The sequence below is a fragment of the Elgaria multicarinata genome, chromosome 20 (genome assembly GCF_023053635.1).
Source record: "Elgaria multicarinata webbii isolate HBS135686 ecotype San Diego chromosome 20, rElgMul1.1.pri, whole genome shotgun sequence".
Classification (NCBI taxonomy): Eukaryota; Metazoa; Chordata; class Lepidosauria; order Squamata; family Anguidae; genus Elgaria; species Elgaria multicarinata.
In genome coordinates this window covers 14147043-14173999 of record NC_086190.1, presented here as the reverse complement: position 1 = coordinate 14173999, position 26957 = coordinate 14147043, and the positions used below count along the sequence as shown (strand labels likewise).

Genomic DNA, 26957 nt, shown 5'->3' with positions numbered 1-26957 from the left:
CATTGGGTGGTCTCCGTAGATGTTCCCTAAAAGATGTGTTGTGTGTATCCCGCTGTGCTCCCCTGTCTTTGCTGGTTAAATTCTAACCCTCCCAGGCGGAATCTTTCGATATATACAAAGATAAATGAGATGGAGCCGATGAAAGAAATTAGAACTAATGTTGTCTAAACAGTTGCAGATTGCTTCCAGCCATTAATTTCCCTGCCAGCTGATTTAACAATCGAGAAAAGGACAGAAGGCAGGCGCTGGGATGGAAACAGGCTAATCTCACCTCCCTTGAATGGAGTGACTAAGCAGGCAGGGACATTGTTTGAGCTTCGCTTTTGACCCAGGTTTATGGCCTGTTCCTCTGAGTCAGGGGTGAGTGGCCGGAATACCTGGGCAAATGAGTTGTCACCTTTGCCCTTTGTTCGGGCCAACTTCTGCTTCGGATGATAGATGTGAGCTTTCGAGTCACACAGGGCTCTTAGTCAGCATGAACCACCCGTGCGGTGTGGAGGTGTGTATTTTTCAGTTAACAAGAATAATGCCATTCTTTGAGTTGGCTTCTTATGTGCCAGGGACAAAAGAGAGCAGAGTTCTACCAATTCAGATCATTGTTCCCTACTGTTTTATTTATTAATTACATTTATATACCGCCCCATAGCCAAAGCTCTCTGGGCGGTTTACAAAACTTAAAACCAGTGAACGTTAAAGTATACAAAATTTAAAACCATCAGAAACATAAACAGTATAAAAACAACGGTATCCATTTAAAAACCGTTCTGGGGTCTGATAGAAAACAAACAAACTTAGCGTTATTAAATGCTATTAAATGCCTGGAAGAAGAGAAAAGTCTTGACCTGGCGATGAAAAGATAACAATGTTGGCTCCAGGCGAGCCTCATCGGGGAGATAATTCCATAATTGGGGGGCCACTGCTGAAAAGGCCCACTCTCTTGTTGCCATCCTCTGAGCTTCCTTTGGAGTAGGCACTCGGAGGAGGACCTTAGATGTTGAGAGTAGTGTACGGGTATATTCACGTCGGGAGAGGCGTTCCATCAGGTATTGTGGTCCCAAGCCATGTAAGGCTTTATAGGTCAAAACCAGCACCTTGAATTGGGCTCGGAAACATACAGGCAGCCAGTGCAAGCGGACCAGAGCAGGTGTTATATGGTCGAACCTTCTGGTTCCCGAAATCAATCTGGCCGCTGCATTTTGCACGAGCTGCAGCTTCCGAACCGTCTTCAAAGGCAGCCCTACGTAGAGTGCATTGCAGTAATCTAACTTGGAGGTTACCAGAGCATGGACAACTGAAGCCAGGTTATCCCTGCCCAGATAGGGGTGTAGCTGGGCCACCAACCGGAGTTTGTCGAAGGCACTCCGTGCCACTGAGGTCACCTGAGCCTCAAGTGACAATGATGGGTCTAACAGAACCCCCAAGCTACGAACCTGCTCCTTCAGGGTGAGTGCAATCCCATCCAGAACCCAGGTCACAGTCAGGTTTGTTTCAGATCCCCAAAGTAAAGCCTTGTAGTAAGCAAACGTGGTTCCATTAGCTCCTGGTGCTTCTCAATCAGTATAAAGGCAGAGGCATGCAATAGGTGCCTTCCACAATAGGTGTGGAAGGCAGTTCTGTTACTTGGTCCAATTAAAATAAGTCAGCCAACAAATACCTTCAGCCGTAGAACTGGCTGGTTGGTTAGCTCAAACCCATTCATGAGATTCAGTCCTGTTAAAGGCTGCAATTCGAAGCACTCTTTACGAGGGCGTGAGCTCCGTGAAAGGCAGCAGAACTTACTTTGGAGTAAACATGCCTAGTATTACATTATTTGCCACTTCTCTTTTTGAACTTCTGTGCCTTGTCCTTGGTAGTTTTTCAGACCATATGGTAGTCGACGTTCTGTCGGAAGCATTTGGAATGTTTGTTGACATTCCGTGACATTACAGGAATCCGATGGGGTGAGAGTCTTATAGGGAAAAATATGGGTTGCTTAAAAGGCAGGTCTTCCTAGCTCCCTTTTTATAGGGCGGTGGGGGGGGGACGAACAATTTTTGATTAACCCCACACGTTCTTAATGAGAATTCCCCGCCTTAATGGATTGGCTGTGCCGATTAAGGCTCTCAGCTATAAATCTAAATTTAAGAGATTTGCTAAAAGCTTTCTTTCTTTTTGGTCCATGTCGCTTGTTCTCCCTGCCTTATAGATCTTTCTCTGAAACACACTTTTGTCACTGGAAGGGGTCTAAGGAGCCATTATCCCTCAGGCTTGATACTCTCATGCCTTTTCCGTCATGGTCCTTTGACAAAATTCTGCACATGCCTGGTGACTCACCAAGCAAGGCTTCTTAATCGCCCTTGATGAGTTCAGTGTCTCTTGAGAAAGGCTGCCCAATTGTTGATGAATGACCTTCCTGTCCCATCCATTCATCTGCTTGCCAGCAAATGAGGAGCTGAAAACATTTTGCAGGATTGGACCCTCGTGTCTGTACATAAAAAAAGAATGAAAACTGCTTTCTGATGCTATTAACTTGCTAGAGGGTTGGTGCTGAGTCTTTAGGGTTGGGGTAACCAGCAGCCGACCGGTAATTATGTCTTAAATTACGTTTAAAAATCCGTCCCTTCCTTCAAAAAGTTCAGGGAATTCATAGATGTCACACAGAGGAGGGCCAGGATCTCTTCTCGATCCTCCCAGAGTGCAGGACACGGAATAACGGGCTGAAGTTACAGGAAGCCAGATTCCGGCTGGACATCAGGAAAAACGTCCTGACTGTTAGAGCAGTATGACAATGGAACCAGTGACCTAGGGAGGTTGTGGCCTCTCCCACACTAGAGGCCTTCAAGAGGCAGCTGGACAACCCTCTGTCAGGGATGCTTTAGGGTGGATTCCTGCATTGAGCAGGGGGTTGGACTCGATGGCCTTATAGGCCCCTTCCAACTCTACTATTCTATGATTCTATGTTCTCCTTGCCTCCATTTTATCCTGAAAAACAGCCCTGTAATGTAGGCCGTATTGAGGGAGAAACGGTCACAAGGTTACCTTGAAAACGTAGTGGCTGAGCGTGGACTTGAACCCAAGCCTTCCTGGATACCTCTCCATACTGAAAGCGTAATCTAACTCAGCATGTCCGTGGACCTCCTCCACGCTGCCTCACAGGGGAAAGCCGTGGCTGAGCGGGGCAGCCCCTGCCTAGCGTCCATGCCTAGCATGCAGAGTTTCCTAGGTTCAATCTCCAGCGTCCCTAGGTAGGGCTGAGAACGAATCCTGTCTAAACTTCTGGCGCGTTGGTGCCGGTCAGCCTGATGCCTCCCAGATGTGTTGGATTGCAAGTCCCGTCAGCCCCAGCTTGGCATGGCCCACTTTCGGGGACCCTGGGCTCCAGACTCTGCGGGAGGCTGCTGTAGCAGAACGGATGTTCGGGGTGGGTGGGTGGGTGGAATACTAGGGCCCCCAAATAGTGCAGCCCCTGTTTCCTGAAAGGCGATACGGATGGTGAGCCAAGTTCGCTTCTGCCCTGCTGTTCCAATTCTGTTTCTTCTGCTGTTTTGCAAAGAGAGCAGGTGGGGCTGATTCTGGTTTTCTTCTCTCTCTCTCTCTCTCTCTCTCTCTCTCTCTCTCTCCCCCCCCCCCTCCGCGGCCACCTCTTCTGCCTCAACTTGAATCTGGGGTAAAGTGTACCTGCAGGGTGCAGCTTGGCAAACAGCTGGTGCTGAGGGCTTCCGTCCCTCCCTTGGCACTGTTTAAAGCTGGCTCCGTGCCCGCGGGGGAAGAGCTGAGTGCAGTAGCTCTGCGGCTTCGCGTGGCCCCTTTTAACCTGAGCTTCGGGGTGTGGATGTGTGCCTGCGTTTTCCCTCTTTGTGCCGTGTCTGGGGCTGCGCTCTTGCGCTCTTGCCTTAGAGTCTTCGTACGCAGAGAAATGTGGGCCTCTGCCAGCACGAACATGGGGGGGGGGAATTTCCATGTGTGGCGAGAAGAGGAACCCCGCTGCTGTCTGCAATGACGGTTCCCCCTTCCTTGAAGTGTGGTTCTGGCAGCCGACGCACCACCAGCCGCTCGTGCAAACCGCAGCAGCGGACACACGAGGAAATCGAGGCCTACCCTGGGAATTTTTGGAGTCAGCAGCCCCTGTGAACGGTGGGGAAGAAGGCAGAGAGAGAATTGCTTCCTAGAACTAGAAGCTCAGCTCCATTCCTGGTTTTTTTGTGTTTTTTTCAAATCTCTTAAATTTAGATTTACAGCTGAGAGCCTTAATCGGCACAGCCAATCCATTAAGGCGGGGAATTCTCATTAAGAACGTGTGGGGTTAATCAAAAATCGTCCGTCCCCTCCCTGCCCTAGGAAGACCTGCCTTTTAAGCAACTCATATTTTTCCTTGCAAGACTCTCGCCCCATTAGGTTTTTGTAATGTCACGGAATGTCAACAAACATTCCGAATGCCTCCGACAGAACGTCGACTACCATATGGTCTGAAAAACTACCAAGGACAAGGCACAGAAGTTCAAAAAGAGAGGTGGCAAATAATGTAAGACTAGGCATGTTTACTCCAAAGTAAGTTCTACTGCCTTTCACGGGGCTCACGCCCTCGTAAAGAGTGCTTCGAATTGCAGCCTTTAACAGGACTGAATCTCACGAATGGGTTTGAGCTAACCAACCAGCCAGTTCTATGGCCGAAGGTATTTGTTGGCTGACTTATTTTAATTGGACCAAGTAACAGAACTGCCTTTCACACCTAAATACCTAAGCCTGTCACCTATTGCATGCCTCTGTCCTTATACAAAAAATAAGGCTTTTCCTTATTTGTATTTTCTTTTTCCCAAAAATTAAAACCATTCAAAGTATAAAACAACAGTATAAAACCATACTGTAAAATACAATATAAAAGCTCGACCAGATAAAAACAGCAGCAATGCAAAATTACAAATTTAAAACACCATGTTAAAATGTATTTATAGACTGTTAAAATACTGGGAGAATAAAAAGGTCTTCACCTGGTGTCTAAAAGCATATAATGTAGGTGCCAAGCGAACCTCCTTAGGCGAGAATTTATTTATTTATTTATTTATTGCATTTATATACCGCCCCATAGCCGAAGCTCTCTGGGCTGTTTACTAAGGTTAAAACACGGAACATTAAAAACAGATATACAAAATTTAAAAGCATAAAAACAGATTACATACAATATGTATCTATTCTGGGTGAATTAAAAACTCAACATATGCTGTTAAAACGCCTGGGAGAAGAGAAAAGTCTTGACCTGGCGCCGAAAAAATGATAATGCCGAGCCTCATCGGGGAGATTGTTCCACAATTGGGAGCCACCACTGAAAAGGCCCTCTCCCTTGTCATCCTCCGAACTTCCCGAGAGTTTATTTATTTATTTATTTATTTATTGCATTTATATACCACCCCATAGCCGAAGCTCTCTCCTAAGAGTTAGGGTGGAGGACGTTTTAACGGGGGGTGGGGGTGGGGGGGCGATGTGTTTGGAAGGAGAGGCCAGTCCAGCGTGCTGTGGGCGGAACTGCCGGGATTCCCTCGTCTTCTCTGACTGCACCGTTTTATGGCTTCTTGCAGGGTGTCTAATGAAATTAACTTCCCAGTGAGTGTTTTTATAAGCTGCCGTTATCCAACTGCCTGCTTGATGGACTCTTCTTCCTGCTCTTTCCGACGGCCTTGAGCGTTAAGGTTCTGCGGAGATTCTGCCCTAATCGTGTCTTTCTCTCCCGTCTTTCCTCTAGGTGAGAGTCTGGAGGTATTTAAAAGGCAAGGAGGTTGTGACTCACGAAATCCTCTTGGACGGTGGGAATAAAGTGGTGATCGGCGGTTTTGGGGACCCCTTGATCTGCGACAACCAGGTATCCACGGGGGACACCCGGATATTCTTTGTTAACCCCGCCCCGCACTATATGTGGCCAGCTCACAAGAACGAACTGATGCTCAACTCAAGCCTCATGCGGATTACCTTGCGCAATCTGGAGGAAGTCGAACATTGCGTGGAAGGTAAGTCTAGCATGTGTTCAGGGTTTGGCTTGGGGGTCCACCCAGCTCAGAACTGTCTCTCAGGCATAGCATGGCTTGATGCTCAACAATATTGAAACTCCCTCCCACAGCAATCCAGAAATTGCGGCCTTGCGTACATGGAGCCAGACGTGTGCATTTCCCCCACTTATTTTTGTACGTCACTTTGCATTTTTTAAATTCTGGTTTCATGCGTCAAGGGGAGGGGACAGTCGCTATCTCACCCCACACCACAAACCACTCGGAGTCTCGTTCGCCCGCCTCTCCGTCTTGTGAGGTTTCATCTTCTGTCGCCGACGTGCTTTCGTGCATGACTTTGCAAACATGAGGGCTAGAAACTTAGCGGCTGTGTGTTTTTAAAAAGCTGACATTCTCGGGCAGCTGAATATCGTGTGTTCAGTGCCACCTTTTGCACTCCTGTGGTGGATGTACACAGCTCTGATTATGGTGTCTGCTGGGACTGATTGTGGCAATAACATTGAGCTTCGGCCAGGGGGTTGGGACCCGCTTTGCAGACACACCCCAAAATGGTAAATGTTGCAGTTTTCTACATGTAACTTTGGATTTCCAAACTTGATTTATCCCCCCATTTTTAAAAAAAACATGTTTGCTTCCAACTTTTCTTCCAAGGTTTTAGTTGTTTTAATGTTGTTGTACATTGTTTTGAGGGCTGTTATGGAAGGGAACATGACCCATTCTTTTTTTTTTAACCCCCCCCCCCCCAGAACCCTGTTAGGTAGACCAGAATCAAGCTTTTGGTTACTATTTTGTTTTGTGAGTGTGTGTGTGTGTGTGTGTTTTACTTGAACTGAGAGCTCAATCAACTTGGGCAAAAGACGTAAACTTAGAATGGTTAGAAACTCCTGAACCTAGGAATTTGAACTGAACAGAGCTTGCAATCTTTCCTCACTAAAACATGACTCCCAGGTTCCCCAAACTCTCGTCATTTCAGCAGTGTAATTCAGGACAGCCAGGAGGTGGGGGAGAGAGTCATTTCATTGCTGTTGCAGACGTGAGGAAAGGGACTGATCTTCCATACCAAAAACAAAAATATCCCTGTTCCTAGAAACCTAGGATGTCAGGGTACAACAATTTTAAATGATAAAACCTTGCATTAATAAAAAGAAGATTACAAACAGTAAAAACATTAAGGACAGAGGTGGTTCGGTCCTCCTTTTGATATTTTTTTTTTTAACTAGACGGGCCTCTTGAGTTGCTGAGTGGCTTTTCACTGGCAGGAATGGACCCAGGGGTGCAGCGGCATAGGATGCAGCCTCTACTGCCTCCCCTCCCACTGGCAACCCCCTTTCCCCTCTCCCCGTTGTAGGTCATGACATACTTTCTTTATGCATCTCTAAAGAGGACACACATTCGCATAAAAATTGCATGTGCTTATTTATAGGAACAGATACAAACGTAGACATTATTATCATTTAAATTCAAATGCAGTACGTCTCACCTTCAGGCAGAAGACTGGGCCCAGGGGACCTCTGTGTACCTGTCCAGGTGCTAACTGGAGATGGGAAACAGGTTCTTTATCTCTAAAATAGAATTGAACAGCAGACTCTTTCAGCTAGAAATTGTCAGCAAATTGAGAGCTGTCCTTTGTGGAAGAGGACACACCGGCCAACCTGCTGGGTTTGCATTTAGCACCCAAACCTTTTGATGGCTTGGAGAACCTTCTTGAAACCAACAGAATGGAATTTAATAGGGATAAGTGCCAAGTTCTACATCCAGGAAACAGAAACCAAAGGCACAGTTACAAGATGGGGGATACTTGGCTCAGCAATACTACAAACGAGAAGAATCTTGGAGTTGTTGTAGATCACAAGCTGAATATGAGCCAACAGTGTGATGTGGCTGCAAGAAAGGCAAATGCTATTTTGGGCTGCATTAATAGAAATATAGCTTCCAACTCACGTGAGGTCCTGGTTCCTCTCTATTCGACCCTGGTTAGGCCTCATCTAGAGTATTGCGCCCAGTTCTGGGTTCCACACTTCAAGAAGGATGCAGACAAGCTGGAGCGTGTTCAGAGGAGGGCAGCCAGGATGATCAGGGGTCTGGAAACAAAGCCCTGTGAAGAGAGACTGAAAGAACTGGGCATGTTTAGCCTGGAGAAGAGGAGATTGAGGGGAGACATGATAGCACTCTTCAAATACTTAAAAGGTTGTCCCACAGAGGAGGGCCAGGATTTCTTCTCGATCCTCCCAGAGTGCAGGACATGGAATAACGGGCTCAAGTTACAGGAAGCCAGATTCTGGCTGGACATCAGGAAAAACTTCATGTTAGAGCAATAACACAAAACATCAGGAAAAACTTCCTGACTGTTCAAGCAGTACGACAATGGAGCCAGTTACCTAGGGAGGTTGTGGGCTCTCCCACACTAGAGGCATTCAAGAGGCAGCTGGACAACCACCTGTCAGGGATTCTCTAAGGTGGATTCCTGCATTGAGCAGGGGGTTGGACTCGATGGCCTTAGAGGACCCTTCCAACTCTACTATTCTATGATTCTATGAAAGTGGAAGTCAACGTCTCTGCATTTTTATTTGTGCGTCTGTCCTTCTCTACAAATTGGAATCTGGATTGGGAGCACATAGCAACATGTGTGGGGATATTGAATATTTTCAAATACTAGCTGTAACAACTAAAAAGAACCTCCATGTTCACAAGCAGTGTAACTCTGAGTAAGAATTACCCGGAGGGTGGGGTAGAGCTGCTGTTTTCATGCCCTGTTTGTAGACGTCTTGGAAAGATCTGGTCAGACATTGTTGGAAACAGGGTACTAGGTTACATGAACCATTTGCTCTGATCCCACAGGCTACCTAGAGTTAGCAGGATGACCCCACCCATCCCGATATGAGCTGTGATTAATCCAGTGTTGCTTAGAAACACGTGTCTTTGCATTCCTGGAACGAAATCTGACTTTCTGCTTCTTCCCAGATTCTGTCCACCCCCCCTCCCGCAAACAAAGTCACTTCTCATGGGCTCTGCAAATTCTGCCCAAAGAGCAGGTGAACAAATAATACGGAAGCCTGCTGGAATCCTCTTCAAGGCAGCAAATAAACATTTCAACCAGTCTGTTTTTCTGCCTGTTGCCCCCTCCCCCACTCCTTTCTGGGGTCTCCAGAGCAAAAACCCCACATTCCACCTAAAGGCTTTACGCTAAAGCAAACCTCACACTAGTGGCATTTGGCTTTGGCTATTGAATCATAAAATAAGAGAATAGCAGAGTTGGAAGGGGCCTACAAGGCCATCGAGTCCAACCCCCTGCTCAATGCAGGAATCCACCCTAAAGCATCCCTGACAGATGGTTGTCCAGCTGCCTCTTGAAGGCCTCTAGTGTGGGAGAGCCCATCACCTCCCTAGGTAACTGGTTCCATTGTCGTACTGCTCAAACAGTCAGGAAGTTTTTCCTGATGTCCAGCCAGAATCTGGCTTCCTGTCACTTGAGCCCATGATTCCATGTCCTGCACTTTGGGAGGATCGAGACGAGATCCTGGCCCTCCTCTGTGTGAAAACCTTTCAAGTATTTGAAGAGTGCTCCCATGTCTCCCCTCAGTCTTCTCTTCTCCAGGCTAAAAAGGCCCAGTTCTTTCAGTCTCTCTTCACAGGGCTTTGTTTCCAGACCCGTGATCATCCTGGTTGCCCTCCTCTGAACACGCTCCAGCTTATCTGCATCCTTCTTGAATTGTGGAGCCCAGAACTGGTTATTGGTTCTATTACGTAGAACCCTCAACGACCTCCTGCCTATTCATCTAAAATGTCTTTCCAACCAGGTTGACTAATTCGTTACTGATTTCCCACCAGGCCGAGTGTCTTTTACTTCTCTCTGATTGTGGCTACAATGAAAATCAGGTCTTTTGTGTACAGTCCAAGAGGGGCTGACACTGTGCTGAGTTTTCTGTGAGGGAGGAAGTGAAGATTAGAAAGAAAGAGGAGGAGGAGGTTGTAAGACACCTTGTGGCGGAGAAATGTTGGCATTCCTCCGAGCAGTGCAGTCTCCTCCATTCATTCCAGTGCCATTGACTCAATTGCATATTTGCCCTATTAGTCATGTGAACCTTGAACCAAGTCGGGGAGGCAGCCCGCCTGTACTCTTTGTGATGGGGTGCCCGTCCTTCTGTCGCACTCGAGAGCGACCCAGGAATGTAATCAAGATTGAGGTTGTGGGGCTGGCTGAATATCTGGGATCTGGGGAGAGAACATTTGGCAAAACCGTTGCTCCCTCCCTGACTCTGGATGGCCTTGATCCTTTGCTGTTGGAGGCCCTCCGACGTTGGTGGCACATAAGGACATGATGCACGTCTTTTAAGCCCAGTCCGAGGCTGTTTACGGTTTTATTGGTCTATTAATTTGATTTATTTGCTTTATTTTTGTCCTACGTTTTGGAAGGAAGGAACAAGAATTTCGTCCCTGTTTGCAAATCATGCAAGCGCGTCCCGTTCGCAACCCGAATGCGGTTCTCGGGGAATGTTTGCAATTTCTCGAATTTGTGTTTGCATTTGAGCGAACACCTCTGTTTTGCAGCCGGCGTGGCGGGGCACACCAAGCAGGATACGTCTCTTCATTAGTGTTTTAGTGCTTTTGAAACATTTCAATTCACCATTAAAAGGACTCTTCTTAAACGGTATTAATACATGTGTGGATTCTTCCCCTATATGGCTTGGGACCAAACTACCTTCTCTCATAAAAATGTCCCTGGGTGTTAAGACCTTCTGGAGAGGCGCTTCTCGGAAAAGGCCACCTCGAGAGCCCCCCTGCCGCCCCCTTGCCTCTTCACGCCCCCCTATGCAATCCCACCGCCCCCAAGGGGGCGGTACCACCCACTTTGGGAACCACTGGGTTAACGGAATGCATTGACCTTAATGCATTCCATTAACCACTTTGTGTTTAAGTAGCATGGTTTAGCGTGTTGTCCGAACGTTGTCTGACTAACTTAAGTTTCATTTATTTCGATGGGTTGTGATTATCTTGAGTCCCGCTCATTTCAATGGGTCTAACCTAAGTAGGGCTAACATTGCATGATGCCCTCTGTGAAACTTGTGGGGAATCTCTTGCTGGGATCATCCCCACCCCCCACCGCACCTGCCATGCTCTAGACCAGTGGTTCCCAAACTTTTTCAGGTAAGCGCCTCCTTGGTTCCACAAACTCACGCCCAGTGCCCCCTACCCTACACTATAAAAATCATTATTCAGAATAGCGGTTTTCAACGACCCACTAAGGAAGATAATAACAATAAAATTCAAAACAGTAACAATTAATTGAATATTTATTCAAAATGCATTTTTTAGTTTATTCAATTAAACATAATTGACGAACTTGATCCAGTGATACCATCTTTTCAAAGTCTGATAGGCATTTAGCAAGAATATTAGATATCACCTTTAGTAACTAGGGTGGAGTACCTCACTATTCTGTAAATTCTTAATGTGATGGATGGGCTTGATGAAGTGAGACCAGTTTCCCGATGTCCGGTTTAAAGTCACTTAACATGAGTCTTAAATCACCACGTTTAGTAATCTGGAGTCGATTTCTTTGCTTGGAGAGAAGTAGGCAGACCACACTAAAACCACGTTCCACCCAATATGATGTTGGAAATGCAACCAGGAGCTTCTGAACCGCTCTCCGTAGTGCAGGAGAGCGATCAGAAATTTCCTTCTGTAACCAAAACTCCTGGTACGGAAAAGACCACCTCGAGCGCCCCCCTGCCTCTTAGCGCCCCCCTATGCAATCTCACTGCCCCCAAGGGGGCGGTACCGCCCACTTTGGGAACCACTGCTCTAGAGCCAGCCTTGCCAACATGATCTACCTCCTTGGCCCATCCTGCTAGTCCATCTGAACCAGCAGCGATCAGAACAGGGGCAGTTTCCCCCAAACGTATAAATCATGCATGACCAGAACCCTGACAACTTGCAAATCCATCGGTGCGGAAGCCCCCCTTTGAGGTAGAACCGGTTCCGCTGCCTTTCCCATGGTACTGAATTTACAGCTGCAACTTTTAGCCGCTCAGTTTGAATGATAGATCAAAAGGATTTAAATAAGGAATTTTAAGTACTGCCCTCAATTAAACCAGGCAGCAGATATTTTTATATAAATGTATATATATAAAAATGGACAAAAACGGCAGACAATGCTTAGAAGAGCCATCCCTGTCCTTCCTCAGCCTCCCCCCGGGAAAATGTCTCTTCTCAGACGAATGTTGGTGCGGCACAATATATACATCACCTACAAACAGAGATCATAGAATCATAGAATAGCAGAGTTGGAAGGGGCCTACAAGGCCATCAAGTCCAACCCACTGCTCAATTCAGGAATCCACCCTAAAGCATCCCTGACAAATGGTTGTCCAGCTGCCTCTTGAAGGCCTTTAGTGTGGGAGAGCCCACGACCTCCCTAGGTAACTGATTCCATTGTCGTACTGCTCTAACAGTCGTATTGCTCTAACCGTTCCCTTCAAAACAGTAGTTCTATTGATGTGTAAATCTACGATACAGATTTAATCAATTAATTGATTAGCAACCTGACATAGAATCCTCCTTTGGGCATTAGATGTTCAAATAAGAGAAAGTTACATGCCCAGACAGATGTTAACCCTGTGTGGTTTGGGGGATCTATAATAATAATAATAATAATAATAATAATAATAATAATAATAATAATAATAAAAAAAAAATTAATAACCACAACCACCACCACGGCTTTGACAGGAACACCACAGAATTAATTCGTTTTCTCCCTCCTGCTGCAGCCTTTAGAAACTTCCTTGCAATCATGAGGCAGGCTGACGTAACCTGAGCGAGCTGGGAGTCAAATTATAAAACTGAAGGTGGCCTTGTACTCTATCTCGTCCAGCTCCTGCTCTATATGGGAAATACAGAGCTACACATCCCCAAGAGAAGGCTGTTCAGCTGCTGCTTGAAGATCTCAAGTGAGAGGAAACACTAGGGTGACCACATGGAAAGGAGGACTGGGCTCCTGTATCTTTAACAGTTGGAGAGGAAAGGGGATTTCAGCAGGTGTCATTTCTATGCATGCAGCACCTGGTGAAATTCCCTCTTCATCACAACAGTTAAAGCTGCAGGAGCCCTGCCCTCTTTTGTATCTGGTCATTCTAGTATAGCTCCTGCAGTTTTAATTGTTGTGGTGGAGAGGGAATTTCACCCAGTGCTGCATGCATAACAATGATACCTGCTGAAATTCCCTTCTCTATACAACTCTTTAAAAAAGTAGGTTGGGGCCGTCTGAGGCATTCCTGAGGGCCAGATTGGGACCTGATGTCATGCGCCCGCTGGAGGAATCCTCCTCAGAGGAGAAGCTAGAGCTCCCCAAGATAAAGAGCATCCCAGAACAGTTTCTGTCAGAAGACAAGGAGGATCCTCAGCCCGTGGGGGAGATGGCCGCAGGTCAATCTCTACAAGTGACAGGGAGCTTTGCCTCTGAGGAAGAGGCTGGGTGACCCCCTGGCTCCTGAGATCTTCATTGCCCAGAGGCATTCCAGTAGGGCTCCTTTGAGAAGGCGTGCTTGATTTCAAAAGACGCCTCAAGAGGGAAGGACTCCTTGTGAGTAGGATTTTTCCCAGAGGGCTGCAACAGACTGCAGCTGAGCTCTGGGTGGGGCTTAGGAAGCTCTAGCTAAATAAGCCTCCCCTCTCAGCCTAGCCACAACATTGTTCCATCAGCTTTAGTACCTTGAATCTTGCTTTCCTGACCTTGCCGTGTGATTGAACCTCTGTGTTACTGACCGTTGGACTCTTCCTTGATTCTGTTTCTTGGATTGCGTATTGTATCTGGCTGCTTATCTGTGTTTTGACTTTGGCCACACCTCAGACCTCTCTTCTGGGAACCACCTACTTGCCTGGTAATACTGTGCTTTGTTCATTTGCCAGCTTAACTGACTTGCGTACCAGCCTAGCATATAGACTTTCCCACCAATAGCAGGACTCCCCTGACATTCCCCACCCCTGTCTTAAGTAGTTGCCAAGCTGTATTCAACATTAAGAAGCTCAGCTAAAATCAGCCCTCCTGTAACTTAAGCCTAATCGATGTAGCTCTGGGGCAGCTCTAGGGGGCAGAGTCTTTACTTTATTTTATGTGACAGCCTTCAGCATATCATGTTGTCTCCCCTACCTCCCAGTCTCCCCCCTCCCTAATTCAGGCTAATTTAACCAATTCCTTCAAAGCATGATTGTCTGAGAATTGGGGGGGGGGTTGATTTATTTATCGCCTTTTAATCCCACCCAAGGCAGCTTACGAAGATAAGAAATAAGACAACCCCTGCCTGAAGGCTTCCAGTGCAAAAGACACGACATGAAAGGAAAGGGGATTGGGTGGGAGGAGGGAAAAAAAGCAAATTGAGGCGCTAGATTTTTAGCTGATGCTTTAGTTACCTAAGGGACGCTAGGCTATGTGATCCGTGGAGACAACCTCGTTCTCCGCAACAAGGTGATCAACCTAGGGTTGGACTGTACCACTTGAAACTGAGGATGGGGTCCTTGTATGATGAAATGTGCCTCCATGCAAAATAGAACTCCCTCTACATTGAAAACTAGATTGCTTGGAAAGGAGCTAGGTGTGTATCTAGGGTTGTTGGATTGTGTGTGTGTGTGTTTTGAACAGAGGGGTGTTCCATAATGTGAGGTCCCCCACTTTTACCCTTCAGTGGTACAGCCCCGACACAGGCTGACCACCATGTCTGCCCTTTTGTGAGAATGAGACCTGTATCCCAAGAACTGCTCCATCCTTTAATACTTTATCCTATCTTTCCTCCCTGGTGGATAAAACCAGGTGCTGAAACATTGGTTTATTTTTATATACAGTGTTTTTATCCTTCTCAGCCAAAGATGACAGTCCCTGCCCGCAATTTAAAAAGACCTGGTGTGGTGAATGTGGCTAGGGAGAGATTTTTCTCTCTCTCTTAAAGTACTAGAACCCAGTGGGGGTCACCCCATGAAGCTGATTGGTGGGTAATTCAGGACAGATAAAAGGAAGGACTTCTTCACACAGCGCAGAGTAAAACTATGGAACTCGCTACCACAAGATGTAGTGATGGCCACCCATTTGGATGGCTTTAAAGGGGGGTTGGATAAATTCCTGGAGGAGAAGGCTATCCATGGCTACTAGCCCTGATGGTGGTGTGCTACCTCCAGTATCCGAGGCAGTAAGCCTGTGTGCACCAGTTGCTGGGGAACATGGGCAGGAGGGTGCTGTTGCACTCATGGAATCAGTAACCTAGGGAATCAGTGACCTAGGGAGGTGGTGGGCTCTCCCACACTAGAGGCCTTCAAGAGGCAGCTGGACAGTCCTCTGTCAGGGATGCTTTAGGGTGGATTCCTGCATTGAGCAGGGGGTTGGACTGGATGGCCTTGTAGGCCCCTTCCAACTCTGCTATTCTATGATTCTATGTCTTGCTTGTTGGATTTCCTGGTTAGCCACTGTGTGAGAAGAGTGCTGGACTAGATGGACCCTTAGTCTGATCCAGCGTGGCTCTTCGTACGTACTTGTGACTGGCAGAAACTCAGACCAATCACTGTTTTGATCCCCGGCCTTCCCAGTTGAAGGCTAACGCCCCATCCATTATCCCACACTGGTTTTTCTTAGAACGCTGTGTGTGCGTGCGAGTGTGTGTTGGTTGTGTTTGTGATTTAAGTGTTTCCACTTTATTTGCTCTCTTCCTGCCTGTTCTTTATTTCTTTCCATCCCTCTTTCTTCCTTCTCCGCAAAAGCTCTCCCAGTACTGAGGACCTTTGTTCTCGCAAACCGGCCCGTGCAAAATTCCCCTTTCAGCGTCCTTAAAAGAGCTTCTCAGAGTCTCCGGGAGGGTGTCTCTTAGCAAGGAAATTGCTGGCATGGAGTCCGGCGCTTGGTGAATCCGGGGTCTGGTTATTTCCCAGGCTCCTGGCTCATAACATCTCTGGGAAGAGTCCTTTTTTTCCTTCTCTCTTAATCCTTCCTTGGGCTTTTGTGGCGGATTTTTTCACCTTGTGTTCTTAAAATGTGCGGGTTTTTTGCTGCCCTTTCCTTTTGGAGCGAATGGCTCTAGATGGCCCTCTGCTTCGGGAGGCTGAGAAAGTTAGCCAACAGCTGTGAAAATGTAGAGGACTATGAAGAACTCCTGCTGCGTGAGATTCTGGGTTGAAACTTGTTGGGGTGGGGTGGTGTTAAAATATCTGCGGAGGAGGCTGCAGCAGGCTGTCGGATCCGTGGCTCTTCCACACTGCAAGAATGGTGTTCCCCAAACATTGGCTTAAAACCCACACTTAAATTGGGAGAGGCGCACATGCTTATTTCTTTGATCGTCTTCCAGAACAAAATGCAGGGCATCTTCTTTGCACAACTGAGCAAACGAAGGAAGCCGTGCTGGTCCGAGATCCACAGTCAGGCAAATACAGTTATTGGGAGTGATAAGACGGCTTGCAAACTTTCCAAATCCCTTTGTTCTGAAAAGCAGGTTGAGTTTGGGGGAAGAGGAGGTGAGGAGAAAGGCTGATTTGATGTTGAACTTACGAAGTCTGCATGGGTAGAATCTGAAGGTTGGATTACTGCAACGCGCTCTATGTGGGGCTGCCCTTGAAGCTGCTCCGGAAACTGGTGCTAGTACAGAATGCTGCAGCGCCGCTGTTGTCTGGAGCTGCTCCTTTCCAGCATGTAACTCCTCTGCTGAGGGAACTGCACTGGCTGCCTATTCGCTACCGGGCAGGTTCTTGTACTTGTCTACAAAGCCCTAAACAACTTGGGACCAGGATACCCGAGAGAGCGCCTTCTCCCTTACCAACCTGCCCGGTCACTGAGGTCATCCAAGGACATGCTCCAGGTGGTTCCACGTGGACCCATCCTCCGATTGGAGTCCACCAGGGGAAGAGCCTTCAACGTGGTGGCCCCCCTCCTGTGGAACTCCCTGCCTCTGGAAGTTAGGCAGGCACCAACTTTGTACTCCTTTCGGCGCCTCCTGAAAACATCTTTATTCCCGGAAGCATTTCCTTAATGACCCGCCACGGTTCACTGTACATTTTGCTTCTTTTAAAATCTATTTTAGAGTGTTTTATTCTGTTTTTATTTTCTAAACCTCTCCAAAATTTTCAATGGGGAGCGGTATATAAATATTGCAAATAAATAAATAAATAAGGTGGGGTGGTGGTGGAGGAAGACACAAAGACATCAGGGACAAATTCAGTTTTGGAGACACTCTGGCTGGATGCATTCTAGCAAAGCTCGCGGGTCAAAGGCAAAGGAGGTAGGAGGAAAAGTACCAAAAAATGCCAGGATATTGTAGCGTAATGCTTCTACTGCCAGGAGCTAAGCCTTAGGAGGAGAAGGCATTTCAACATTTTAGAATGGGGTGGGGGCGGGGCAACTGAATAAAATACTTGAAAGGTTGTCACACAGAGGAGGGCCAGGATCTCTTCTCGATCATCCCAGAGTGCAGGACACGGAATCACGGGCTCAAGTTACAGGAAGTAGGGTGATCCTATGAAAAGGAGGACAGGGCTCCTGTATCTTTCACAGTTGCATAGAAAAGAGTTTCAGCAGGTGTCATTTGTATATATGGAGAACCTGGTGAAGTTCCCTGTTCATCACAACAGTTAAAGCTGCAGGAGCTATACTAGAGTGACCAGATTTAAAAGAGGGCAGCTTTAACTGTTGTGATGAAGAGGGAATTTCACCAGGTTCCCCATATATACAAATGACACCTACTGTAATTCCCTTTTCAATACAACTGTTAAAGATACACGAGCCCTGTCCTCCTTTTCATAGGGCCACCCTAAGAGACTTGTCACATCATTCTTTCTAAAGCACCATGTATAGTGAAGGCGCTACATACATGATGATGAGGGCATCTGGGTTCTCTCACCCATCTTCTTCTGCAACTAGTGTACACAGGCTTACTCGTCTGATCATGGAGGTAGCATATATAGCATATATATATAGGTTGGTCACCGGTACGTCTAGGGGTGAGCATATTACCCCAACATAAAAATCACTCCACCGGCTGCCAATTAGTTTCCAGGCAAAGTACAAAGTGTTGGTCATTACCTTTAAAGCCCTACGTGGTTTGGGTCCAGGTTACCTGCGGGATCGCCTTCTCCCGTACAATCCGCCCCGCACACTGAAGTCCTCTGGGGTGAACTTACTCCAGTCCGCTAAAACTAGGCTGACATCAGTTTCCCAGAGGACCTTTTCTTCTGTCGCCCCCAGTTTGCGGAACGGCCTGCCGGAGGAGATTCGTAAAATTAACTGTGTGATTTTAAGGCAGCTTTGAAGACTAGCCTTTTCCGCAGGCCTACCCAGATCAATGTAAAATCAAGAATTTTTAAGATGTGTTGATTCCTGTACTGATGTTGTTCCCTGCCTCGATCCAAAGGGAGAGGCGGGTAAGAAATAAATAAACAAATGATGATTATGATGATGCCATCAGAACTAGTAGCCATTGATAGCCGTCTCCTTGTTTTTTAAAATTTTTAAAACATGTGAGAGTGTTCAAAAATGTGGTACAGTCTGAAGTGGTACAGTCCACCTGGAATTCTACCAATTCATTCTGTTGCCTCAATAGACCAGTGGGGACCACTACATGCCATGGCTGCAAGATGGTGCCCCCACCCCCAGCTGGAAGGGGGGGGATATTCTTTTAATTTTGTGTGGGAGGAAGTTGTCTGCTTTTTGCAACGCCTCTTACCCTTTGCACATGGAATTCTGTTCTCTTTCCCTACCGTGGGATCCGCTGCAGCGTCTTCTCTGGTTAATGACCCAGATGCCATTTTTTGTTTTTGTTTTCCAAACTCTTCTCTTCCTTCTCTGTCTCTTTTTCCCCTTCTCCCTTCCCTGCTCTGCTTGGCCACAGGCCGGTGAGCTACTTCTGTTTTGAGAAGAAATGTAGGAAGTTAACAGCCTGCTTAGTCAAGGCCACAGGGTCACGACTGCTGGGAATTTTGGCTACATCTGGTCCTCCGGTGGCTGCAGGGAGGGAGGGAGGGAGAGAGGGGGCAAAGGGAGAAATCTCCCCCCCTTTTTTTGGGGTCCTCTGGCTTCTGAAATATCTCTGGCTTACCGGCTTCCAGACTTCTGCAGCTGTGTGTGCTTGGTCAATCAAACGGCCTTTTGCATGGATATATTGGGGAAGGGAGCTTTTGAACCCAGTGGCCTGAGAATCTCTTTGAAGGGTGAAGGGAAACAGCCGTGGTGCCTATTTTATTTATTTTATTACATTTCAAGAGTAGCCAAAGCTCTGTGGGTGGTTCATAAAACAAAACATAAAGCTGTAAAGTACAATAATGTAGTAAAAGATCATATAAAAACTGTAAGTTGATAGCAGAGTTGGAAGGGGCCTACAAGGCCATCGAGTCCAACCCCCTGCTCATTGCAGGAATCAACGTTAAAGCATCCCTGACAGATGATTGTCTAGCTGCCTCTTGAAGGCCTCCAGTGTGGGAGAACCTGCTACCTCCCTAGGTCATTGGTTCCAATGTCGTACTGCTCTAACAGTCAGGACGTTTTTCCTGCTGTCCATGCAGAATCTCCCTTTCTATAACTTGAGCCCATGATTCTGTGTCCTGCACTCTGGGATGATTGAGAAGAGGTCTTGCTTCTCTTCACCGTGGGGTACCAGATGGAAGTCCCTGGAGAAATCAGGCTTCTGTGGAGGGCTAGCCTGGGCTTGCTTTTCTCAAACCAGCCCCAAAGTGCGAGTTCAGTGTTAGTTGGGTTCTTTCTCGTATCAAACGTGCTCTGTTTTAAAAACCTACATTCCTTCAAGATGACTCCCAGGGAGACCAAAAGGTTGACGCAAGGCGCTTTTTAGAACAGTCCCCTTCCATTGAGGCCTTCGTGTGGCCTAGTCTATGTCTGGCTGGCACGTCCCACTTCATTCCACCCACTCAACGGAATTGCCTTTTCTTAATTCCTTAATTTTTTTTTTTTTTTGCTTCTTCAGCTACACCGAACCACTCTCTTTGATTAGCAAGGAAATACGATTCGAGACGCTTCAATTATTTATGCCCAATTTGGGCAATTCCCTGAGCAGGCTCTTACAACTTGAAACTACAAAGTCAGTTAAAAACAAGAGAGGAAAGAACGTGTGGAGGGCAAGGCCTCCCCCTTCCCACTCTTGAATAAATGTTTCTTTCTCTCTCCCCATCCTATGTTTCCAAAATCTAGTGAAGTCTGAATACCAGCATAGAACAGCTTTTCCCAACCTCGCATGTTTCTAATGCATTGCACTTCAACTCCCATCCGCTGCAGCCAGCTTGGCCAATGGTCAGGAATTCTGGGAGTTGAAGTCCGAAACACCTTGGGGACAGCTGGAGGAGAAGATCTCACCTCATTGCTTCCTGCCTCCATTACAGAAGTTTAGTGTAGACTTCAGTAAGGATATTAATCAAGCTGATGGGGGTGATCATTGCAGGCTTGGCGTTAATGAGTCTTTTTGTCGAAGAGAGTGATTTTCAGCCCTGGGGAAGATACCTAGCAGAAGGAATGGAATTTAAAAAAAGGGAGAGAGTAGAGCATTATGCTAGAGTGACCAGATACAAAAGAGGGCAGGGCTCCTGCAGCTTTAACTGTTGTGATGGAGAGGGAACTTCACCAGGTGCTGCATGTATACAAAGGACACCTGCTGAAATTCCCTTTTCTATACAACTGTTAAAGATACAGGAGCCCTGTCCTCCTTTTCATAGGGTCACCCTAGGTCTGGGTACGGGGGCAAATCATAGCCTAGTAGAGTTGGAAGGGGCCTAGAAGGCCATCCTTCCCTTCTGGATTCTCCGGAAGGTCACACCCCCTTCCTCCTCACCATAAATTTCTTCCCCCTCACCATAAATTTCTTCCCCAGTCTGAAAGGTGGAAATGATTCTCCTGAGCTAAAATAGACTAGGATTTTAGCCCCGCCCCATTTCCCCTTGGCCCCGCCCACCGCTGGAAAGTGGATTCCGAGGGCTTCTCTGAAATGGAATCCAGCCCGCGGGCGGAGAGAGGTTCGCCACCCTGGTGTACAAGGTTCTGTCCACCCCGTTTTATCCTCACAACAGGGTTTACCACCTTAGTAGAACCTAGGTGGGTTTCCACAGGGATGAAACCGTTCAGCTGTAGGCTGAAGAGTTGAGCTCAGAGGTGGGATTGGATGGAGCCCTACTGAAGTCAGGCTGACTTTTGAGCCCTGAGTCCTTCAGGGCTCCTTCATTTCTCACTCGCGTCCCTCTTTCTTCCTCTACCCACCTGCCTTCCACTTCCCTCCTGTAGCACCGCAGGCAATCTGCATTCCCATCGGACCTTCTGTCACGCTGTCCGTGCTCTCCCTGTGTCTTTTCATGTGTGTGTGTTTTGTGCAAAGGATGTTAATTAGCTCAAGCGAGCCAGAGCGCTGGCAATACTGTTGCCGCTTTTATTCGCGGCTGATGTTGTTTTAGCGTAGAGAAGAGGACGAACAGGGGTTGGGAACCGAGGCGGGGTCAGGTTTTCTCTGAGTGTCGCACTTCTGCGCCGGGCGTGGCATCGAATGGCTTGCCGTCTTCGGGTTGCCTACCGAAGTGTTGGAACCATGGATTAGGAATCAGTCCATGCTAGTGGAAAATGCTCAGGAAAACTTAGAATGCCATCGGCTCATGGAAACAGACAGAATGGTGAACTTCTGAGAGGTGCTGTAGCGTGAGTCTGTGTGGAGTGGCCATAACTCAGTGGTAGATTCATAAGAACATAAGAAGAGTGCTGAATCAGGCCAAGGGTCCAGTCCAGCATTCTGTTCTCACAGTGGCCCACCAGCTGCCCATGGAAAACCCACAAGCAGGACATGATTTCAACAGTGGCCTCCTTCCTCCCCTGTTCCCCAGCAACCGGTGTAGATAGAATGGAATCATAGAATAGTAGAGTTGGAAGGGGCGTATAAGGCCATCAAGTCCAACCCCCCACACATTGCCTCTGATCTTGGAGGTAGCGTAAACTAGTAGCCATTGAAAGCTTTTTCCTCCAGGAATTTGTACAATCCTCTTTAAAGCTGTCCAAACTGGTGGTCACCTCTGCTTCTTGTGGTAGCAAATTCCATAGTTTGACTATATGCTTTGTGAAGAAGGACTTCATTTTATCTGTCCTGAATCTCCCAACATTCAGCTTAATGGGATGACCCCAGTATGATAAGAGAGGGAGAAACATGTCTCCCTGTCCACATTCTCTATACCACGCATGATTTTGTACACCTGTCATTTCTCCCCTTACTTCTTCAAGCTAAACAATCCCAGATCATAGAATAATAGTACAGTTGGAAGGGGCCTAAAAGGCCATCTAGTCATTCCCTTATCTTATGGGGGGTTTGCTCCAGCCCCTTGATCATTTTAGTTGCCCTTCTCTGCACTTTTTACAGATTTACAATATTTTTGCATGCAGACTTTGATTTGTCAAACTAAGGGATATTAGGGTGACCCTATGAAAAGGAGGACAGGGCTCCTGTATCTTTAACAGTTGTATTGAAAAGGGAATTTCAGCAGGTGTCATTTGTGTATATGGAGGACCTGGTGAAATTCCCTCTTCATCACAACAGTGAAAGCTGCCCTCTTTTAAATCTGGTCACTCTAGTATACCTCCTGCAGCTTTAACTGTTGTGATGGAGAAGGAATTTCACCAGGTCCTCCATATATACAAATGACACCTGCTGAAATTCCCTTTTCAATACAACTGTTAAAGATACAGGAGCCCTGTCCTCCTTTTCATAGGGTCACCCTAAGGGATATTCCAACCCGTAGGAAACCAGGTCTCTTGACTAGTTCTACAATAAAACAAAATCTGATCTGGTGAAACCAATGTGGGTGGTGAAGACCTGGTCAGTTTCATTGATCTGTGTCCAATCAGTGAAACTGACAAGGATTTCTCCATTGCATCCTTTTCACTGGAGACCAGGAACCAGATGAAGGTCATTCCAGTCCTGCAAACGCTCACAGTCACAGAAAAGGTGGAGGAATCAGGTCAAGGATCCATGTCTGTTAATGGTGATGAAAGCTGCAAATTGGATAGTTCACATTTCTGAAATTACCTTCATTACCTAGAAACCCAAGATTGCCTAACTGCATTGGTTGGTTTGGGTGAACGTCGTCTGGTCCAGTTAAGTATTTCTGGGATTGCTCAATGACTGTTTTATGAAGGCTGGCGAGATGAATAGCCGGGAGGAAGGAGCTTCCTTTGTAATGACAAATAAATAAATATAAATCCATTGTTTATTGGCCAACGAGGGAGAAATAATCTTCTAGCAGCAAACACAAGTTCTAAGCAAGACTAAACGGAGGAGGCCAGTTGGAAGCAATCCGGGAGATTATCAAGAGGCTGAGAACTGTTAAGGATGGAGTTACGTAAGTTATCTGGAGCTGTAAATGGCCCAGTTGGGCTCTGTGTTCAGACTGAGGACATAAGATTACAATGAGCAAGGTCATGCAGCTGCCGGATTTCTCAGGGTTGTTGTAATATTGTGTTTGTGTTCGGTTCTTAAATTTTTCAATCCATGGTAGTACTTTGAGGTCTCAGGCGGAGTTCTTTTGCTAGCCCTCTGCAGACAAATGGCATAGTATAGCCTTCACCAGACTGGCACCTTTCAGATGTTTTGGACTTCAACTCCCATCTGCCCCAACCAGTATGGCCAATGCTCAGAGTTGTAGTTCAAAACATTTGCAAGGCACCAGGCTGGGGAAGGTCCATGCAGCTTTGTGTCAGAAGGAATTAGCACTGGGATAGAGCATTTGCTTTGCATGCACGCGGTTCCAGGTTCAAATCCTGCTATCTCCATCGAGGGCTGCGAAAAGCTCCTGTAGGATAACCTGTAGAGGCACTGCCAGTCAGTATATTTTTTTATTTATTGCATTTATATACCGCCCCATAGCCGAAGCTTTCTGGGCAGTTTTCAAAAGTTAAAAACAGTAAACATTATAAACAAATATACAAAATTTAAAAAGCATAAAAAACCAACAGTTTTCTTGTCAGTACCGTGGTCTGATTTGGTATAAGGGAGCTTCTTTTAGTGTAGAGGTCTTGGTCACTAGTGCTGAGGCCCAGGTGTCTTTAGTCTCTGACCATGGGACTGCTGCTCTGATCCCGTCTGTGCTGCAACGCCATACCTGCAGATGGACAGGAGTGATTCTGCGACGTTCAATGGTAGAGGTCTCAGAGGATGCAGAGAACCAATCGTGTTCTACATGGTCTGATAATGTGGCCAGCCTTCTCCGACTGAACCAATCGTTGCTGCGTTCCAGGCTGAGCTGCTCATAGATTCATTTCTTGCTTGATTCTCGATTGAATCATAGAATAGCAGAGTTGGAAGGGGCCTACAAGGCCATCGAGTCCAACCCCCTGCTCAATGCAGGAATCCACCCTAAAGCATCCCTGACAGATGCTTGTCCAGCTGCCTCTTGAAGGCAGCTCTAGTGTGGGAGAGCCCACAACCTCTCTAGGTCATGGGTTCCATTGTCGTACTGCTCAAACAGTCAGGAAGTTTTTCCTGATGTCCAGCTGGAATCTGGCTTCCTTTAACTTGAGCCTGTTATTCCATGTCCTGCACTCTGGGAGGATCGAGAAGAGATCCTGGCCCTCCTCTGTGTGACAACCTTTCAAGTATTTGAAGAGTGCTCTCATGTCTCCCCTCAATCTTCTCTTCTCCAGGCTAAACCTGCCCAGTTCTTTCAGTCTCTCTTCATAGAGCTTTGTTTCCAGACCCCTGATCATCCTGGTTGCCCTCCTCTGAACACGCTCCAGCTTGTCTGCGTCCTTCTTGAATTGTGGAGCCCAGAACTGGACGCAATACTCTAGATTGAATGACCAGGGTGCCTGCCTGCCGTGACAACTAGGTCTTTCTTATCTATCTATCTATCTATCTATCTATCTATCTATCTATCTATCTATCTATCTATCATATTTATACCCCGCTCCTCAGCCAAAAAAAGGCTCTTGGAGTGGTTTAGTTAGCAAAAAAGACAGTGCCCGCCCTCAGGCTTACAGTCTAATAAAGACATGACACACAAGGAAAAGGCGTCCAGGAGGGAAGAGGAAAAGACAGAGAAATTATTGTCCCGTTCCTGCAGGAGGGGAATCGAACAGGAGCAGGCCTCGATGTTTCCTCTGCCTGCTCCTGTCCCCTTGCTCTTTCTTCAAGGTCTTGCTCAGCAATTCTTGGAGGAGAAAGCTATCAATGGCTACTAGTTCTGATGGCTATGTGCTACCTCCAATATCAGATGGGTAAGCCTGTATACACTAGTTGCTGAGGAAGCCTGTATACACTAGTTGCTGTCGCGCCCATGTCCCGCTTGTGGGTTCCTGGTCGAAAGCTGGCTGGCCACTGCATGAACGGAGCGCTAGACTAGATGGACCCTTGGTCTGATCCAGCGTGGCTCTTCTTATGTTGTGCAATCCAGTTCCTTTCTATTTTCAAAACCACGTTTTATGGGTGTAGACTCTACCCCCATCAGGACTAGAACCTTTATTTTGAAAAGAGAACAAAACAGAAGGAAGGTCTTTCAGGAGAAAACACACACTCACACGTTAGGTGTGTGATTGGGTTGGGAAACCTCATGGTTACAGGAATGCTAAGGATTTACCTTTTGGGGATGGCTAATTAGAGCCGAAGAAAGTTTAAACAAAGTTTGAAATTAGCCTCCCCTTTTTCCTCCCCCTTCCCAAAGCAAACCGTAACTGGGTATTTTAGTCTTTCTCTTCTCATCTCGTCCCCTCTTCTCCTTTTCGTCTTATTTTCTCTCTCTTTTTTAGTTGAGTTTCTTATGTTTTAAAGAACGCTCACTACAAGACGACACGATTAGCATATTGTCTAGCTAGAGTGCCTGCCGCCCTACATCTTCAAAGCGGAAAGTGGTAGAAAATGACCCAAGAAATATCCGAAGTGATTAATAAAGCTCTGCAGACTCTTATCTTGGCAAGATCATAAACACAGCTAAGGAAACAGCTGGTGGCCCGTGTGGGTGGGGAAAGGCACGCCAGTTCCAGCGAGATAATTTGATTTAACTTCAGTCTTTCATCTGCCTTTTTGTTGTTGTTGGTGGTGGTGCAAAACCCAGGCTAGCAGATTGCCAAAAAAATGCTGCATCAGCTAAAGGGAACATGTACGGTGGGTATTTTTCCTCCAGGTGTTTTGGCTCCTTTCTCTGATCTAATGCAAACACAACCCTGGCTAATCTCCTAACCATGGTTAGGCGACTGGGAAATTATTGTATGTTTGACCCCCCCCTTCTTCCTCGCACTCTTGCACAGATTCTGCCTCTCTTAACGTTTTGGTGCTAACTTATCATTAGTGCTTCGCATATACTCACTGCAGTGCTAACCATGGTTTGCAAATGGCAGCTTAAGCTAACCATGGTTAAGCATTGAGGAAAGTACATGTGTAATCTTAACCACGGTTAATTCCCAAAAGTGCAAGGAGAGGTGCATCCTTACAAGAGTTAGGAAGAAAGAGGAAGAAAGAATGTGTGTGTGCCCACAAGACTTTCACCATCTCTTAATAATAGTCAGGGGAGCAAATACGATTAACCCTTGCATTACGCTTTTACGTCTCCATTACGTCCCAAGATTTTGAGCCCTGTGTGTGGACTGTGTAAAGTCCACCTAGGTCAAATGATTCTTCCCCATTGCATGACATTTGAGACAGTGTGGTGTAGTGGCTAAAGTGTTGGACACTATAAAAATCATTATTCAGAACAACGACCCACTAGGGAATATAATAACAATAAAATTCAAAACAGTAACAATTAATTGAATATTTATTCAAAATCCGAAGCACCCACTGCAGGCTTGCCGAAGGAGGGAGGGAAAAGAGAGCGAACGCCTCTGTTTTGCAGCCAGCGTGGCGGGGCACACCAAGCAGGGTATGTCTCTTCATTAGCGTTTTGGTGCTTTTGAAACATTTCAATTCACCATTAAAAGGACTCTTCTTAAACGGTATTAATACATGTGTGGATTCTTCCCCTATATGGCTTGGGACCAAACCATAAAAA

At 46.7% G+C, this 26957-nt stretch overlaps 1 protein-coding gene across 1 annotated transcript in view; it reads left to right on the top strand.

Moving 5' to 3' along the window:
- The window catches only part of AGRN (agrin), a 269076-nt gene that overhangs the window by 8865 nt on the left and 233254 nt on the right, over positions 1–26957 (top strand). The window contains exon 2 of the mRNA XM_063145056.1: positions 5717–5978. Within this exon, the coding sequence (XP_063001126.1) occupies positions 5717–5978 (262 nt within the window). The remainder of the gene's footprint in view (positions 1–5716; positions 5979–26957) is intronic.